The 19,278-nt window shown below is 52.3% G+C and overlaps 1 protein-coding gene and 1 long non-coding RNA gene across 3 annotated transcripts; one reads left to right on the forward strand and one right to left on the reverse strand.

Moving 5' to 3' along the window:
* The first annotated feature begins 4,788 nt into the window (after positions 1-4,788).
* On the forward strand, positions 4,789-9,140 carry LOC129631462 (leukocyte immunoglobulin-like receptor subfamily A member 6). The gene is made up of 8 exons (XM_055552494.1): positions 4,789-4,822; positions 4,957-4,992; positions 5,163-5,447; positions 5,580-5,882; positions 6,099-6,410; positions 6,630-6,932; positions 7,738-7,752; positions 8,018-9,140. The coding sequence occupies exons 1-8, from the start codon at positions 4,789-4,791 to the stop codon at positions 8,137-8,139; spliced, it is 1,410 nt and encodes a 469-aa protein (XP_055408469.1). The 3' UTR covers positions 8,140-9,140.
* A 7-nt stretch (positions 9,141-9,147) lies between these two features.
* Positions 9,148-17,683, reverse strand: LOC129631466 (uncharacterized). Of its 2 annotated transcripts, XR_008704040.1 has the most exons (3): positions 16,689-17,683; positions 13,814-13,944; positions 9,148-9,279 (listed from the first exon to the last, which is right to left on the reverse strand). It is a non-coding gene; the product is annotated as an uncharacterized LOC129631466 (long non-coding RNA). The 2 variants fall into 2 exon arrangements; XR_008704039.1 differs by lacking the exon at positions 9,148-9,279 and having other exon boundaries at positions 13,510-13,944.
* Positions 17,684-19,278: the final 1,595 nt, after the last annotated feature.

A 19,278-nucleotide genomic window follows, 5' to 3' on the forward strand; every position in this document is an offset into this window, starting at 1 on the left:
ATTTTGCCGGGGTCCAGCCCCAGCTGATCCAGGGTATTTGAAGGAGAGACGGCATAGGCGAGGGTCAGGAAACAACTGCTTAATTACACGTTAATTAAGGATACAAAGAGTAATAGAATGAGGATAGCTCAGTAGGAAAATTCAGTGGAGAAAAGAGGCTGAGTAGCTTGGTTTACGTGGGAGACCAATAAAACTTCAAGACAAGAAGTTTGCACCACTTACGTAGGCCGCAGGCGTCCTTCCGTTCTCCCGAAGGAGAGGAGACACTGAGGCCTCCCCGGTCGGATCTTAGAAGCCCAGGCATAATTAGCAAGCATGGTGGGTTCCGCACTCCAGATGGAGACTCAGCTAGAATTTGGGAGAGAGAGTGACATGGGGAGACCAAGTTTGAGTGAACAAGGCCCGCACTTTATTTTCCAAAGTAGTTTTTATACCTTAAGTTATGCATAGAGGATAATGGGGGAAGGGGTAGAGTCATGCAGCAAGCCAGGCTTTCTTCCTGCAAACTTATCATATGCAAAAGTTCAGGTGATTGACATCATCTTCTGGCCCGGAGGCCTGTTAACATTTTAAGAAACTTATTTTTCTCTAAAGGTGATTATTCCAAAGTCAGGCACCAGCCTTCCAAAAAGCATTGGACAAAGCTGCATTTTACATTTCTATACACCCACTATATCAATCAATACACTGCCAAGGACACAGTAGGTAAGGAGTATGGAGACTTAGCAGCAAACATTGGCCCAACAAGTGAAAAACCCTTCACCAATACAATTTCTAATCAATCTTTTAACTACTCAAAGGAATCTGTGTTTAGGCAGTTTAGAACATCTCCTGCCTCTCACAGTTGGGAGGCTCTGAACAATCACATGTGGCCGGAAAAACCTATTCAGGCAGGCTAGAGGATTTCCAAAGGAGTTTGTAGGTTGAAACACTGTCACACCCAGGAATTATTAACTGGAGCTGTAAGCTAACTCTTTTTTTCAGAGAGAGGTAGTGGGGGACAGCCCCCTGTAAAGTCAGAGGTGTAGGTGAAAGCACAAAGCAGAAAGTAGGCAGACTCTGGTTTGGGGGGTAGATGCTCGAGAATTTCCAGGGGGACTCCTGAGGCTCGATCCCGCCTTTGTGTATGCCGAGCCTCCTTCCTCATGACCTTTGTCATGGGCGGAGTTCCTCACGCCGGCTCCCGGCAGTGATAGAATTCCAGTTGAGCTATTCCAGGTCCTGAAAGATGATGCTGTGGAAAGTGCTGCACTCAATATTCAATATGCACTCAATATGCAATATGCCGGCTCCCGGCAAAATTTGCCTGTTACTCCAGGTGTTTCTTGACTTCCTACTTTTGCATTCCAGTCCTCTATAATGAAAAGGACATATTTTGGGGAGTGTTAGTTCTAAAAGATCTTGTACGTCTTCATAGAATCGTTCAGCTTCTTCAGCGTTACTGGTTGGGGCATAGACTTGGATTACTGTGATACTGAATGGTTTGCCATGGAAACGAACAGAGATCATTCTGTCATTTTTGAGATTGCACCCAAGTACTGCATTTCGGACTCTGTTGTTGACCATAATGGCTACTCCATTTCTTCTGAGGGATTCCTGACCGCAGTAGTAGATATAATGGTCATCTGAGTTAAATTCACCCATTCCAGTCCATCTTAGTTCACTGATTCCTAGAATGTCGACCATCACTCTTGCCATCTTCTGTTTGACCACTTCCAATTTGCCTTGATTCATGGACCTGACATTCCAGGTTCCTAGGCAATATTGCTCTTTACAGCATCAATTTTCTCAATTATACCTCAGTAAAGCTGAAAAGGTTTTCTTTCATTTAATTACACCAGGCACGTTGGGAGTTATTCCATTTCTCATTTTACGCACTTGCTATCGTGCTTAAAATACGTATTTACATTTTTATTTCTGAACACGTATGCATCCTCCTCCTCCTTTAGAAAAGACAAAGTTCTGACGGTGCTTCACCTGAACTCTGGGTACTCATATACACGTGTGTGGGTTGTGCACGGCTCTCTCCATGCACACGTGTGGGTGTTTTGTGCGTCAAGCGTGTGTCTGTGTACTTTTCCAAAGCTCATTTTCGGCCATGCGTTCCTCTGTGTTGCATCTCCCTGTCTCTCTGCCATCTCTTAGTATTCCTTTCTGTGTGAAAACCGTCAATATCCAAGAACTTGCACCTCTGGAAATGCCTTCTTTCACGCTCAGTCTCTTTTTATCAAGTTGCTTGAGAACACTTCCTATTTGGAATCCAGCGTGTGACTCAAGTACTAGGAGAGGAAAACGCTTGTCAAGGTTAAGGGCCCCATGCCCCCAGAGCCCTCCTCCTCTCTCAGGACCTGGTGCGTTGAGGCTGAGGCACGGCCCACAACGGGAGGCAGTGCGGAACCTCCTGGAAGCTGGGGATGTGCTCTGCATGAAGCTCTCACTTGTGCCCCTTGCAAGTGCTCCGACTCAGGGGGAAGTCTTCCTGGTTGATTCCCTGACAGCGTGGCTCCAGTACCCTTTAGCGCCCCCTTTTGGTAGGGGGCAGTCTGCTCCCAGTGGGCTGGTCATTCTCTTGATAATCTGCGTTTTCCACTGGAAGTAGTTTCAGGACAATTTCAGGGCCTCAGTCCACCCTCTTTTTTTTTTTTTTTTTTTTTTTAAGTTGAAATTTACTTAAAATAGAATTAACTGTTTCAAATTGTATAATTCAGTACAAAATACTTTTTAAATTTAACCTTCAGTTTCTCAGTTTACTATGAAAGGTCAAGATACGGATGATACTTCCATTTATTTTTAAAAATATGTAATTAATTAACCTATTTGTTGACGTCGCTGCCACACACAGGCTCTCCGTTGCAGGGTGTGGGGTCTTTAGCCCAAGTGTGCCGTGTCTGGATCTCTGGCCGGTGATCCCGCCCGGGCCCCTAAGTAAGGAGCGCGGAGTCTCAGTCAGGGGCCCAGCGGGGCGGCCCTCAGGTGTCACGTGCACACGCATGAGTCCCAGCCCTTCGAAGGTCGGTTCTCGTCAGTAAAGGAGGCTCCGTTATTTGCTTCCTCAGCCGTTGCCGTCTGTCGTGAACGTCTTCCCGTCTGACACCTACGACAGATAGCACACTGGCCCTCAGCACAGGCCCGCCTCTCCTGAATCTCCCTGTCTGCTCTCTGTGCTGCACTCTGGACCATTTCCTCAATGCCATACTCCCACTTCATACGTGGCCGCTCAGCTGTCTTCTTGACTGCATGACTTTTTAACGTGTTGAATCTACTGTATTGTTCACGTTGAACATTTTCAACTCTTTTCAGTGACCACCTGTTCTTCTATAAAATAATCCACATGCTTGCCTCCCTTTATGTTTCTGTGACCATGGTTCTCTCTGTGTGTCCACATGGGTGGACACCTTCCTCTGACCTTGAGATGATCCCCACCACCGGAGCCACATGGCCTACCTCCGCTGCTGTGCTGTGGTTCCCCTCCATTTGGGGAACTTTCTTTCTGCCCTGGTCTGTGGCTACGTGTTTCAGAAACACTCTGCAGAGCACGTCGCAGCATTAGGAGCAGAGGAGGCTCTGGGTGGGCACCACACTCACCCTCTTCGTGCAGTCTCAGTCTGCAGCCCTTCACGTCCACCCTCTCCTGCAGTCACCTCATCTGGAAATTGACCACGATGACGGCAGCAAGAGCCCGCAGCCCCACTGAGGGCTGGGGTCGGGACAACAGGAGAGCAGGAAACTCAAGCGCAGAGAAAAAGGGCACCACCACCCCAGGTTACATGAGCAGCTGGCACATGTTTACAAGAGTATCTGTTCTCCAACAGAGTGAGAGCCCTGACCACAATCAATACCCCCTAAAGCTTGCAGGTGATGACAAGACCAGGGGGAGACTGTGCCCAAGGACCCTGGGGCCCCGAGGAGGCAGGAAGCACCCAGGGGCTTGTTCCCAGGAAGGCAGGCTGGACGGTGATGCGATAAAGAGAGACAACCCTCAAGGGGGCTGTGACAGGGAAACCACACTCCGGGGCAGGAGAGGAGTCATTTTCCTTTCTTATTCCGTGACCATCTCCTCTGGGCTCTCGGCACATGGACTCCACTGAGCCAGGGAGATGCTGACCGAGTGTCCCTCATAAAGAGCAGACTTGTGGACACAGAGGGGAGGGAGAGGGTGGGATGAGTGGAGAGAGTAGCATGGAAATGCGCACACCAGCTTGTGTAAAACAGACCACGGGGGAATGTGCTGTGTGACTCAGGGACCTCAAACAAGGGCTCTGTGACAACCTAGAGGGGAGGGAGGTGGGAGCAAGGGCATGTGACACACACGGCGGATCCATGCTGATGTATGAATGAAACCAGCACCATATTGTAAAGTAATGATCCTCCAATTAAAAAAAAAAAAAATGTGTCTCTGGGGATCTGAGTCCTGCGGGCAGCAGGGGCTGGCATCCTCCCTGAAGCATCTCCAGGGCCTGGTGACCCCATCCATGGTGAGGACCCCACAGGGACCTGATGACGGGCGGAAAGAAGAGGAAGCAGACCCCGACACGAGGCTCGCAGAGAGAAGGCCAAGTCCTGGATGCCCTCTACTGGAAGGGGCGTCTCAGGAACACACTGGGACTGTCATGGGGAGGACGCCAGGCTTTCAAGAAGAGGCTGTTCCCCTTCCTGAGGGGACACTGATGTGACAGCCACGTGACAGGAAGCCCCAGCCCCGGAGAGGACACACCCTGTGGTCTGTCTGTCCGTAGGACACCCAGGTCTCCTCCATCGTCACAGCCTGGACAGCAGGGAGGAGACGCCATGGCCCCCACGCTCCCCGCCCTGCTCTGCCTTGGTGAGATGGGAGGGGCAGGGGGAGCCCTGGTCTGGAAAGACCCCCCGGTCAGCCTACTCCGTCAGCAGGCTCCCGGGGCGGAGAGGCAATGCTTAGGGCTGAGGGCAGAGCTCTCACAGGTCGCTCTCTTCCAGGGCTGAGTGTGGGCCTGAGGACCCAGGTACAGGCCGGTGAGTCTGTCCCAGGGCCCAGCTCCCTCTTCTCGAGGGGACAAGGTCACCCCCAGGCTGTGGGCAGGGGGAGGGCAGCTCGGGGCTCACGGAGGGGGAGTCTGGGAGGTCTGGGCTGAGGGCCGGGACCCGGAGGGATGCCTGGTGAGCCCACCCTGATTTCCTTCCAGGGACCCTCCCCAAACCCACCATCTGGGCTGAGCCAGGCTCTGTGGTCCCCTGGGGGAGCACCGTGACCATCTGGTGTCAGGGGCCCCCAGGGGCCCAGGAGTTCCATCTGGATAAAGAGGGAAACCCCGTTTTCTGGGACAGACAGAAACCCCCGGGTCCCGGGGACAAGGCCAGGTTCTCCATCCAATACATGGGACAGGACCACGCAGGGAGCTATGACTGCTACTACGGAACCCCCGCTGGCTGGTCAGAGCGCAGCGACCCCCTGCAGCTGGTGGTGACACGTGAGGGACCCTCGGGGGCCTTGGGCTCTGCCCTCGGGAGGGGGTCTGCTCTCAAGGGGTGTCCCTCTCACAGCCCAGCCCTGGGAAGGGAGGGGGAAGCCCTACAGATCCAGCTGCCCCCTTCTCTCCTAGACCGCTACGTCAAACCCAGCCTCTCAGCCCTGCCGAGCCCTGTGGTGACCTCAGGAGGGAGCGTGACCCTCCAGTGTGCCTCCTATCAGGGATTTAACAGATTTCTTCTGACCAAGGAAGGAGAAGACAAGTCCCCTCGGACCCTGGATGGACAGCGAACCCCCAACGGGTGGATCCAGGCCCTGTTCCCTGTGGGCCCCGTGACCCCCGGGCACAGGTGGACGTTCAGATGCTACGGCTCTAACAGGGATACCCCCTGGGTGTGGTCGGCCCCCAGCGACCCCCTGGAGCTCCTGGTCTCAGGTGAGGAATCCCGTCCTGACCACATACATTTGTGCAGACAAGACAAAGTACTGGGGTCTCTGCTCCCAGGGGAACCCCTGTGAGAGGGTGGGGAGAGGAGCGTGGGGCTCACAGGACAGACACACAGACTTAGACACGGCCAGACCTGGGGCCAGGACTGGAGAAGGGGGTCCACGGGGAAGCGGTCCCTACAACCCAGCGCGTGTCTCTCCCCAGGGCTGTCTGGGAAGCCCTCCCTCCTGACCGCGCAGGGCCCTGTCGTCACCTCTGGACAGAACGTGACCCTCCAGTGTCGCTCTGACGTCGGCTACACCAGATTCGCTCTGTCCAAGGAGCGGGGACAGGACCTTCCCCAGCGCCCTGCCCGGACGCCCCAGGTGGGGCTCGCTCAGGCCGACTTCCCCCTGGGCCCGGTGGGCACCGTCCACAGGGGCCAGTACAGATGCTACGGTGGACACGGCCTCTCTTCCGAGTGGTCAGCGCCCAGCGACCCCCTGCACCTGCTGGTGGCAGGAGAGGAGCCAGCGGGTCAGTTGGGGACCAGACTCTGCACAGGCCCCACCGGGGAGCCCCAGGGGTTAGGGTTATGATGCTGGGACCAGGGAGACGGGTCCCAGGGAGGGACAGAGATGGGGTGGCAGGAGGGGAGAGACTCGGAAAAACAGAGACAGCGCCGAGGGGCCAGAGAGGCCCGCGAAGTCTCGTTCAGAACGAGGCCCGGTGCCTGCACCCCCTTCCTCTCTGCAGGACGGCTCAGAGACAGACCTTCCCTCTCGGTGCAGCCAGGACCCTCGGTGGCCCCGGGGGAGACCGTCATCCTGCTGTGTCAGTCAGGAGACAGGACGGACACTTTCCTTCTGTCCAAGGAGGGGGCAGCCCATCGCCCCCTGCGCCTGCGCTCCCAGGACCAAGACGGGTGGTACCAGGCCGAGTTCTCCTTGAGCCCTGTGACCTCAGCCCATGGGGGCACCTACAGGTGCTACCGCTCACTCAGCACAGACCCCTACCTGCTGTCACAGCCCAGTGAGCCCCTGGTGCTCGTGGTCTCAGGTGAGCCTCAGTCTGTCCCTCTCACTCAGCAGCTCGGGGCCTGCCCTGGGAGTGCCAGGTGGTGGAGGAGGAGGCACTGAGGGAGTGGCCCCCTGAGGGAGGGGACTCGGAGCCTGCGCCCCGCCCCTTTCTCCCACACTGGGGTCCCGGAGGGGCAGGTGGGCAGTGCGAGGGTCTCGGGGAGGCCACAGAGCCCTTCAGGGCAGAGGGGGGTGAGGTGGGGACCCCAGGTCAGCCCAGCGTACGCCTTCCTAGGCTCATTCCCAGGACCCAGTATCCCAGCCACAGATCCAGATCCGAACCTGGGGACTCTCGGGGCTCTGTGCTCAGGGGAGACAGCCCACCCCAGGGCGCTTTAACATTCTTTGGGAGGACAAGGCCCCTCAGATTGTCAAGGGGCGGCGGGGAGTCAGGCAGAAATGGCGCCGGAGCCACAGGCTGCAGGGGCCTGAGGCTGCTGCATGGGGTTCAGTCTGTGGAGAAGCAAGTCCGCCCCCACCGCATCCTGCCCCCGGAGGCTGCAGGGATCACCTCCTCCCATGGGCAGAGTCCAGCTGGCAGACACAGAGGGCTGAGCGAGCGTCTACAGGGGGAGGTGGATCCGTGGGAGCCACGGTTGGGTCCCACCCCGGGACCCCACAGACCACTGATCAGGGCCGGGGTTCCACCCCAGGACCCTGCAAACACCACTCAGGGGCGGGCCCCACCCTGGGACCCCACAGACCACTGCTCACGGGGGGCCCACCCCGGGACCCCACAGACCACCGCTCAGGGGAGGGCCCCACCCCACCCTGTGCTGTTGGAGCTCCTTCAGCTCAGGGTCCTGATAGGAACGTCTGAGACAGTAAGATAGACAGACCCCAGGAGTCTCCCGAGAAGGACACGGCCCACCCACAGCCTCCCTTCAGGACACCCGGGCCCGGCTGACACCCTCCCCCAGCACCGCTGTCAGACCCGCGAGTGTGAACGAGGACAGCGTCCCCGTCGGGTTGGGCTCAGGGCCGCGTCTTCTCACGGGAGACGGGTGCCCTGGGCACACACAGGGGGTAAGGGGGCCAGCGCTGACCTGTGCGCCCTCACCCCAGACTACACGGTGCAGAATCTCACCCGGATGGGCCTCGCGGCTTCGGTCCTGCTGCTCCTCGGGATCCTTCTCTGCCAGGCTCGGCACGACCACGGAGGAGCCCGAGACCCAGCCCGGAGCTGAGCACCGGGACCCCGCACTCCCCAGAGCGCAGGAGCCCGGGAGGGGAGCTTCTGGTGTGGGAGCTTCTGGATGAGCTTCTGACCCCGGGGGAGAGATGAGCCGCAGGGTGGGAGGAGGCCCAGGCGTCCCCAGGGGACTTGGCCTCTGCTCATGGGGCCCCCTCCCTCCTGGGGAGGACGCCCCGGCTCCCGGCTGCTCTCACCCCTGGCCCGAGGCGCATCCCACATGGCAGGGGCGGGTCGTCACCCTGTACGCCCTCAGGCTCTGTCCACTCTCATGGAGGACGTGAGCCTCATTGTTCATGCTCGCCGTCTCTGCTGTGCACAATGACCTCCATCTCTTCTCAGAAACAGAACATCGTTTAAGTAACTGAATAAATGGGTGGAAGTGGGGCCCCGTTTGGAACAGTTGGATCCTAAACTCTTCCCTGAGCCCCCTCTGGACCCCTCACGCCCCTCCTCCTCGTCACAGGACACCCGCTGTAGTTTCTCCAGAAACACTGTCAGTGTGAAGGGACACCCTGGCGTTTGAAGTGACAGTCAGGGCTATGCTGGTAAATGAGCTCAGGAATATATCATTTTGTAAAGAGCAACGATATGGGGTTTCCCTGGTGGTGAAGAGTCTGCCAGCCAATGCAGGAGACACGGGTTTAATCTGTGATCCTGGGGGACCCCACGCGCCAAGGAGCAACTGAGACGGTGAGCCACAGAGACTGAGTGCACGTCCTGGAGCCCGCCACAGAGAGTCCAGTGCTGCAGACGCCCAGACACCGCAGCGCGGCAGCACCCCGCTCACACAACCAGACACACCCCCGCAGCAACACAGCCCCGGCACAGACAAAATCAGCAGGCAATAAATGCTTAAAGTGCCCAGTGTGAACTGTGTGTCTCCTCTGGGGCAAACGCGCTCTGTGGCCAACCTCAAGGTGCCTGGGTGAAGGCTGGTGGGAAGGAAGGAGCAGGTGGACTATCCTAGTCTGGTGCCGCCAGACTGGCGCAGCCTGCGAGTCTGGTGCAGCCTGCCCCCACTGATGGGCCCACGTGCCCAGATGTGTCTTCTCATTACAATCACATAGGATCGTCTGCACCTCAGTTTTATGCCCCAGGTTCCCTGAAATGAGTTGCCCACCTCCTAGTTCATCTGTAAGAGAGGGAAAGAGAAAACGATGGAGGAGACAAGGCTGACTCTGACGAAACCCAGCACATCACGGGCAGGGGTACTCATCAGCCCGGTCAATCTGGAGAGTCGACAGCAACTCTCAGTTAAAGGGCAGAGACACAGCGCTGGCCCACAGTTGTATAACCCAGAGGAAGATGCGTGCACGGCCACGCGTGTACAAGCAGAATATGGACACGTGGGTTGTTCACGTGGGAAAAGTCGAAATCACTTTCACCAAAATGAATGGTTTGGTGTATATATATGCAACATAATTTTACACAAAAAATGCACAAAGCTGGATTGCTACAGGAACACAAGTCAGTTTTCAAGCATGATGGTGAATAAGTGAAACACGACTGTAGGAGTCCAGTGCATCACATCAAATTCAAAAGGCAAAAACATGGGACTCAATACATAAAATAAGTAATGAGACGGGAGGAACAAGAGCTGCTACCAGGTTTCCCTGGTGGCTTGGCGGATAAGAATCCAGCTGCCAACACAGGGGACGCAGGTTCCATCCCTGCTGAGAGAAGATCCCGCGCCAGCCGCAAATGCTGAGCCCACGGGCCCAGAGCCCTGCCCTGCGACAAGACACGTCACCAAAGCGAGGAGCCCAGGCACCGCAGCAAAGAGAAAAGCTTCCTGAGCTCAGCTCAATGGGAGGAAATCCCCTGGGCAGCGAGGAAGACCCAGCACTGTCCTCTGTCCCTCAGGCGTGTCCAACTCTGTGACCACATGGACTGTAGCCAACCAGACTCCTCTGTCCATGAGATTCTCCAGGTGAGAATACTGGAGTGGGTTGCACTGCCCTCCTCCAGGGATCTTCCCCACCCAGGGATCGAACCCAGGTTTCCCGCATTGCAGGCAGATTCTTTACCATCTGAGCCACGAGGGAAGTCCAACACAGCCAAAATTAATTAATAATAATTTTTAAAATTGATACCTCAGAGATACAAAAGTTTATACGAGAGTACTAAGAACCACTGTGTGCTGAGCCATCCAACAGCAAACCTGGAAGACACGCACGCGTCTCTCTCTAGAGACACACAGCCCGCCAGAACGGAGGCAAGAAGACCCAGACAGCCTGAACATACCGGCCACTGGAAGCGACACAAAATCTGTAATAACACCAATGAAAACTCCATGCAAACCAGAGGCCAGAACTGGATGGCTTCATGGAGGACTTCTACCAAACTGACAACGAGGAACTTCTATGACCCTCTTCACACTCTCCCAGGAGACTGAAGAGGACGAAACGCTCCCAGAGTCTTTCTATGAGCCACCGTCCCCCCGATACCTAAATCACACAGAGACAACCAAAAAAGAAGTTACAGAACAGAGCGCTTTATGAACATAGATGCAAAATGCAAAACAAAATATTAGCTAACCAAATTCAACAACACACAAAAAGAATCACACACCACGATCAACTTGGATTCATACCAGGGTCACAAGGATAATTCAACATGTGCAAATCGATCAATGTGAATTGCCACATCAACAAGAGAAAAGACAGAACAACATGCTCATCTTAATAGGTTCAGAGAAAGCACTGATAAAATGCTACATCCTTTCATCATAAAAGGTCTCACCAAAGTGAGTAGAGAGGGAACATATCTCAGTGTAACAAAACCGATTTATGACAAGCACACAGTCAACACAGTACTCAAAGGTAACAAGCAGAAAGCCTTCCTACAGCTCTGGGACAAGGTAAGGACGCCCACTCTCACCATCTGTGTTCAACACACCACTGGAAGTCCTAGTCATAGCAATCAGGCAAGAAAAAAAAAGGATTCAACCTGGGGCAGAAAGGAGGCAAAACTGTCCCTGTATGCAGATGACGTGGTACCCCATTTACAAAGCCCTGAAGATGCACACACAAACTGCAGAACCGAGGGAGGGGGCATCCGGTCTGCGGAGTGGGCAGGCGTGTTGTCTGGGTCTGCAGTCTCTTCGTGTGTGTGTGTGTGTGTGTGCACGCACGCACGCAGTCGTGTCCAACTCTTTGTGACTCCACAGACAGTAACCCGCCAGGCTCCTCTGCCCAGGGATTCTCCAGGCAAGAATACTGAGGTGGGCTGCCATGTCCTTCCCCAGGGGATCTTCCCCACCCAGGGATCGAATGCGCGTCTCTGCACCTCCTGGGCTGGCAGGCAGATTCCTTACCCCTGAGCTGCCTGGGGAGCCCGAGTGCAGCCTACCATCACTCCGTTTCTCTCATTCCAAAAGGGCGCCAGATACCTGCTTACCCTTCTCGCTTTTCCCTGTGTATGTGGACTATCAGGGCTCCCCAGGGGGCACTAGTGGTGAAGAGCCCGCCTGCCAGCACAGGAGACGTAAGAGACTTGGGTTCAATCCCTGGGTCGGGAAGATCCCCTGGAGGAGGGCATGGCCACGCCCTCCAGTATTCCTGCCTGGAGAATCCCATGCACAGAGGAGCGTGGCAGGCTACAGGCCATGGGGTTGCAAAGAATCAGACATGGCTGCAGCAACTGAGCACGCACACTAGTTAACTACCGTTTCCGTTTTCCATTTCTGGCCTCACTGTGACACATTTCAGAAATTTTAATCAGCGCTTTAAGCAAGATGGCAGATGGGGAAGTCCCAGCCCTCATCTCGCACAGAAACACTGATAAACCGGGATTATCTGGGCCTCATGACCTTTATGCAAACTGCAGAATGCAGCTAGTGAGCTGCAACACCTCGGATGAGCAGAAAACCGAGAAGAACCACTTCGAAGGATAAACAGAGGAGGTTCTGTTTTCCTGTCTCCTCTCCCGCAAGCTGGCAGAGCTCAGCGCTGAGAGGACCCTCCTTGGGCCCAGGCCCCCTCCTCCCCAGGAGAACAGTGGGTGCAGCCACGCCACGTCCCCAGGCTCCAGGCCACTGCCTCAGAGACCGCCTTGCTGCTCAGCTCATGAGAGCACCAGGTCACAGACACACGTGGGGCTGCAAAGCAGGAAAAGAAGGGACAAGCTCTGTGCGGCCGGCTCGGCCTCGGGGGTTAGAGGAGCGCAGAGTCCTCAGACTTCTCCCTCAGTGCAGGGGCTCGACGGGGCGGGGGCACAGCATCGTCTCCCCAGACGGGAAGGCAGGGGAGCCTCATATCCACAGAGCACATCTCCTAGGCTCCAGAGTCTCTAACTGGGCTGGGGCAAAATACCACCATAAATCCGAGAGGAGGTGGCTGCTTCTCCCAGCGCACAGACAGCAAAGCAGAGCCACAAGAAACACTGAGAATCGGGAACCATGACTCTGCCAGGGCAGCAGAGAAAAACCCAGAACCAGGAAACATGACTCTTCCCAGGGCAGCAGAGAAACTGCAAGAAAACAGGAGATCTGCGAGCTCCCTTATTATGGAAAATATTGTCCCGAAGCAGCTCAGTGAGCTGATTTTCCACAGCTGCCAAGAAGTTAGAATGGTAAAGGACACTGCCTTCAATAAACGATGCTGGAAGAGCTGCTTCTGCTGCAGCTGCTGCTGCTAATTTGCTTCAGTCGTGTCTGAGTCTGTGCGACCCCATAGACGGCAGCCCACCAGGCTCTCCCGTCGCTGGGATTCTCCAGGCAAGAACACTGGAGGGGGTTGCCATTTCCTTCTTCAATGCATGAAAGTGAAAAGTGAAAATGAAGTCTCTCAGTCGTGTCCGACTCTGTGTGTCCCCATGGACTGCGGCCTACCAGGCTCCTCCGTCCATGGGATTCTCCAGGCAAGAGTACTGGAGTGGGGTGCCATGGCCTTCTCCTGCTGGAAGAGGCAGATAACAGTAATTGTCTTAAAGAGCTTCGGTGAACTGATCTTCCACTGGGGTGCCCAGAACACAATGGAAAATCCCTTCAATAAATGGTGCCGGAAGAGCCTAATGACAGCAGGCAGGAGGACAAAACTGGACCCTTAGCTCAAACTATAAGTGAAATCATCTCAAAATGCAGCAGAGACACAGGGCCTGGAACCATGAGAACAAGAGGAAGACACAGGGGGAGCGTCGGGACATGGGTGTGGACAAGGTTTCTTTGGATATGACACCAAAAGCACAGGCAGCAAAGACAGAACCAGGCCAGGGGGAGTCCCGTAAATAAAACCCACCCAGCAAAGGAAACAGTCACAGGAAAGGCAATGGGTGCAACGGGAGAAGATGTGTGCAAACCACACATCTGATAAGGAGCTACTTCTCAAATATACAAGGAACTCACACAACTCAACTCAAAGTAACACCAACCCGGTTTTTAAATGGGCACAGGACCTGAACAGGTAGCTCTCAAAAGACGATGTTCATATGACCAAACAGACATGGAAAGGCGCTCAACATCCACCAGTCGTCAGGGGAGCACACGCCAGAGCCAGTGAGATGTCACTGCACGTGTTACAGACACTCGACTGCTAGGAAAAAGACAAGTGCTGCCAAAATGCGGAGAGAAGAGAACCTTGTGCATGGTCGTTGGCAAGGCAGTCGGTGCAGCCACTGTGGAAAACAGTGTGGAGTTTCCTCAAAAAACTAAACATAAAACCATCTACCATATGATCCAGCAATTCCACTCCGGGGTATGTATCCAAAGAAGAGGAAGCCAGGACCTCACAGACGTATCTGCACTCCTGTGTTCTGCAGCGTTGTTCCCAGTAGCAGGATGCGGCCACAACCTGGATGTCTGTCGATAAATAAATGCACAAAGAAAATACCAGACACACACACACACACACACACACACACAATGGAGTCTCACTCAGCCTTTAAAAAAAGGGAATCTCTCCTTTTGAGACAACATGGGTGAAGCTGGAGGACATTATGCCGAGTAAACTAAGCCAGACACAGACAGGCAAACGCAGCAGGAGCTCACTGACCTGTGGAATCTAAAATACACCCAGAGAAATGGAGGAGAACGTAGTCCCCAGAGGCTGGGAGCGGGGATAACGGGGAGGTACTGGTCACGGGGAACAAAGTTTCAGGGACGCCGACAACTAAGTTCTGGAGACCTGATGTGCAGCAATGTGACTAGAGCCAACTGTACCCTACTGTAGACTCAATCCTGCTCAGAGGGTAGCCCCGAAGTGTCCTCACCAGACCCGCAGACCAAGGTGAACTACAGGAGCTGATGGACACGCTAATTATAATTGGCATGACTTCAGTACTTATTTCACAGTGTAGACAGAAGTCAGAACATCAAGCTGTGGATGTGGAACAGATACAATTTTTGTCGATTCAGTTCAGTTCAGTTCAGTCACTCAGTCGTGTCTGACTCTGCGACCCCATGGATCACAGCACGCCAGTCCTCCCTGTCCATCACCACTTCCAGAGTTTACCCAAACTCATGTCCATTGAGTCCGTGATGCCATCCAACCATCTCATCCTCTGTAGTCCCATTCTCCTCCTGCCCTCAATCTTTCCCAGCATCAGGATCTTTTCAAATGAGTCAGCTCTTCACATCAGGTGGCCAAACTATTGGAGTTTCAGCTTCAGCATCAGTCCTTCCAATGAACACTCAGGACTGATCTCCTTTAGGATGGACTGGTTGGATCACCTTCCAGTCCAGAGGACTCTCAAGAGTCTTCTCCAACACCACAGTTCAAAAGCATTAATTCTTTGGTGCTCAGCTTTCTTTATAGGCCAACTCTCACATCCATACATGACTACTGGAAAAACCATAGCCTTGACTAGATGGACCTTTATTAGCAAAGTAATGTCTCTGCTTTTTAATATGCTGTCTAGGTTGGTCATAGCTTTCCTTCCAAGGAGAAAGTGTCTTTTAATTTCAGGGCTGCAATCACCATCTGCAGTGATTTTGGAGCCCCCCAAAAATAAAGTCTGACACTGTTTCCACTGTTTCCCCATCTATTTGCCATGAAGTGATGGGACCAGATGCCATGATCTTCATTTTCTGAATGTTGAGCTTTAAGCCAACTTTTTCATTCTCCTCTTTCACTTTCATCAAGACGCTCTTTAGTTCTTCTTTGGTTTCTGCCATAAGGGTGGTGTCATCTGCATATCTGGGGTTATTGATATTTCTCCCGGCAATCTTGATTCCAGCTTGTGCTTTCTCCAGTCCAGCATTTCTCATGATGTACTCTGCATATAAGTTAAATAAGCAGGGTGACAATATACAGCCTTGATATACTCCTTTTCCTACTTGGAACCAGTCTGTTGTTCCATGTCCAGTTCTAACTGTTGCTTCCTGACCTGCATACAGATTTGGCAAGAGACAGGTCAGGTGGTCTGGTATTCCCATCTCTTTCAGAATTGTCCACAGTTTATTGTGATCCACACAGTCAAAGGCTTTGGCATAGTCAATAAAACAGAAATAGATGTTTTCTGGAACGCTCTTGCTTTTTCGATGATTCAGTGGATGTTAGCAATTTGACCTCTGGTTCCTCTGTCTTTTCTAAAACCAGCTTGAACATCTGGAAGTTCATGGTTCACGTATTGCTGAATCCTGGCTTGGAGAATTTGGAGCACTACTTTACTAGTGAAAGGTTGTTGTTGAATCACGCGAAGACACCGGGATTCTTGGCCCCCGCAGGAGAAGAATTCAATCCGGGGCCAGAGACGAGGCTTGATCGCTCAGAGCTTTTGTGTTATAAAGTTTTATTAGAGTATAAAGGAGATAGAGAAAGCTTCTGACATAGGCATCAGAAGGGGGCAGAAAGAGTACCCGCTCGCTAGTGTTAACAATGAAGTTATATAATCCAAAGAATGGCTGGAGGTTGTAAAGACCTCATCAGACCTACTCCCATAATTTACATTTTAAGATAACACTGTCCTCAGGCAGGATACATCCTTGTAAAGACCAGGTCTACTCCCATAATCTACATTTTAAGATAACAGAAGGTTTAATCCAGAGACTGGCCTTAGTCAGGATACATTATTGTTATATAATCCTAAGGAATGTGGAGAAAGAAAAAAAGTTTGTCCTTTCTTCCTCCTTGAGAATTCCAGACTCCTCTCTCCTTGGGGACCCCTAGACTCCTTATCAACCTGCTTAGGAAATGACTCTCTCATTCCCCTCTTTTCTTTTAGGAGAATTATGTTGCCTAGGGAAAAGGGGCATCGTTCTCCTTCCATAACTGCTTCCGAGCTGACAAGGGGCGTTGTCCCTAAATTGGTGAGGCAACATATTCTCCTATCCTCGTATTGAGGATATCTGATCCAGGGGCCCCAAATAGTAGTTGAAGGAAGCTGCAACAGTAGCAGGAGTTTGAGCAACCATTTGTAACTTAAAAGCTTTCATGCAGCTAGAAACAAATCCAGTTATACACTTACAGATGCAGGGAGCAAACAGCAAAAACACAACATTCAGAATAAAAATTAAAAGTCACATCATGTCCATAGTTAACGTGCAAAGTGCTGCACCAGTCCATTTTAGGGTTGGCAGATGTGATTGTTGTCAAAGGTACTCACAGACTTGGAGAAAGTCTTTTCCTTGAAGTGGGGATGTCCACCACGGGAAGCCTTCCACTGATGAAGAGGGGAGTGCTCCCCAGACCCAGCAGTTAGACCGATTGTGGAATGCAGCGTAGGAGTGAGCCCAGGACAGGAAGGCATTGTCTTGAGGATCAAACGGCAGACTCAGGATTTTTGGAGTCAGCAGAAGAAGACTCACATAGGTTATCAGGCCCATCCGCTGCCCTTTGCTTAACTCTAAAGCTCGTGTCAGAGCCACAAGCTTGGCTAACTGAGCACTGGTTCCCTGGGGGGGAGAGTTTGCTTCCAAACGTGTTCAGCAGTCACCACAGCGTAACCTGCTTTACGATTTCCATCCCGAACAAAAGAACTGCCATCTGTAAATATTTCCATGTCAGGATTGTCTAATGGGGTATCCTTTAGATCCTCCCGAGCTGCATAGTTTAAAGTTAGGAATTGAGAACAATCGTGATCAGGTGTTTCATTTTCCTTCTCAGGAAGGAAAGTGGCAGGATTTAAATTTCCACAAACTTTAAGCTTAGTTACTGGTCCTTCTAACAACAATGACTGATACTTAAGAAGCCTACTGTCTGTCATCCAAATATTAACCTTAGAATTTAATATTCCATTCACTTCATGAGAAGTCAATACAGTTTCGTCCATTAATTATTTTTAAAGCTTCAGGTGCTAATAAAGCCGCTGCCCCAATTACGCTTAGGCAGTGGGGCCACCCACGTGAAACTACATCTAATTCTCTGCTTACATAAGCAATAGTTTGCTGGTGAGGCCCTCGGGGTTGTGTCAAAACTCTCAATGCCACACCTTTTCTTTCAGTGACAAACAAATTAAATCCTGACCCTGTGGGCAAGCTCAGGGCTGGAGCTTGCAGGAGAGCAGTCTGAAGAACCTTAAAAGCCTTTTGAGTTTCTGGAGACCAAACCAGTTTGTCGGTTTGGGCCTGCTGAGTTTCAGCTATAAGTTTATATAAAGGCCGGGCAAGTTCCCTGTAACCCGGAATCCGAATGAGACAGTAACCTGTGATTCCCAAAAATCCTCTCAATTGTCTTAAAGTCATAGGTAGGGGATGATTTAGTATAGGTTTAATTCTCTCAGGGCCTATGGCCCTAGTCCCTTCTGATAGGATTAGGCCCAGATATCTAACCGATTGTTGACAAAGCTGAGCCTTTTCTCTTGATGCCTTGTAACCACAGTCTACCAGAAAGTTTAAGAAATCTTCTGAGGCTCGCGAACAAGCTTCCTCTGTCTCAGCACAGAGCAAAATATCATCTACGTATTGTAACACCACCGCTTCAGAGCTATTAAAGTTTTGTAGATCCCGTGACAAACTTTGTCCGAATAAGTGAGGACTGTCATGAAATCCCTGAGGCAAAACTGTCCAGGTTAACTGAGAAGCTGGCTGTGTAGGGTCTTCAAAGGCAAATAGAAATTGACTTCCTTCCGCCAAAGGCACTGAATAGAAGGCATCCTTTAAATCAATTACTGAGAAATATTTGGCCCGTTCAGGAATTTCAGACAATAGAGTATAAGGATTAGGCACCACGGGGTGTAAAGGAACTACAGCCTCACTTATTATTCGTAAATCTTGAGCTAGTCTCCATTTACCATTCGATTCCTTTATACCCAAAATAGGAGTGTTGTGAGGACTGTTACAGGGAATTAATAGTCCCTGCTCCTTTAAATTTTCCATGATGGGTTTTAACCCTTCCTTAACTTCAGGTTTCAGTGGATACTGCTTCTTATGTGGAAATACATGTGGGTCTTTGAGCTTAACAACTATAGGAATAGCATTTTGTGCTCGGCCCACAGATTTTCCATCAGCCCATACTCCAGGATTTACACTTTGTTCAACTAAAGGGAGAGAAAGGAAGGGCTCCATATTCATGAAAACAGAAGCATGGACCTTGCTCAGTATATCCCTTCCCAAAAGGGGTGAGGGAGATTCTGGCACGATCAGAAACAGCACATGAAAACAGCACAGAATCCCAGTTGCAAGATAAAGAATAACTGAAACAATACCTTTTGGCTCGTCCAGACAGTCCCATTATGGAAGCGGATCGGGAAGAAAGTGGGCCAGGGGCTTCAGTAAGCACAGAGTAAGTTGCCCCAGTATCTAAAAGGAAATCGACGGATTGCTGCTGCTGCTAAGTCACTTCAGGCGTGTCTGACTCTGTGCGACCCCAGAGACGACAGCCCACCAGGCTCCCCCGTCCCTGGGATTCTCCAGGCAAGAACACTGGAGTGGGTTGCCATTTCCTTCTCCAAATCGACAGATTGGCCCCCCACAATTATTAATACCCAGGGTTCCTCAGGTGTAATTAGGACAGGAGCCTGTGTGGGGATCCCCGGGCACCTTCAGTCTTGATTGTCTTGAGAAGCACCTTCAGTCTTGATTGTTTTGAGAGTCTGACCCGGAGACTTACGCCTCTGGGGGCAGTCTCTCTTCCAGTGTGGTCCTTTGCAGACCGGACATGGAGTCGGGGGTGGCTTAGATGCCTGACGGCAATCCCGCTTGAGGTGCCCCTCCTTTCCACAGAAATAGCAAGCCCATCCCTTTTCACCTGGGCCC

The sequence above is a fragment of the Bubalus kerabau genome, chromosome 17 (genome assembly GCF_029407905.1).
Source record: "Bubalus kerabau isolate K-KA32 ecotype Philippines breed swamp buffalo chromosome 17, PCC_UOA_SB_1v2, whole genome shotgun sequence".
NCBI lineage: Eukaryota > Metazoa > Chordata > Mammalia > Artiodactyla > Bovidae > Bubalus > Bubalus kerabau.

Excerpts from the sequence above, each read along its gene's own strand:
- LOC129631462 (XM_055552494.1), top strand. The coding sequence starts at position 4,789 with ATGGCCCCCACGCTCCCCGCCCTGCTCTGCCTTG. Across the intron at positions 5,883-6,098 it reads CCTGGAGCTCCTGGTCTCAG|GGCTGTCTGGGAAGCCCTCC; the intron begins GTGAGGAATCCC and ends GTCTCTCCCCAG. Across the intron at positions 6,411-6,629 it reads GGCAGGAGAGGAGCCAGCGG|GACGGCTCAGAGACAGACCT; the intron begins GTCAGTTGGGGA and ends TCCTCTCTGCAG.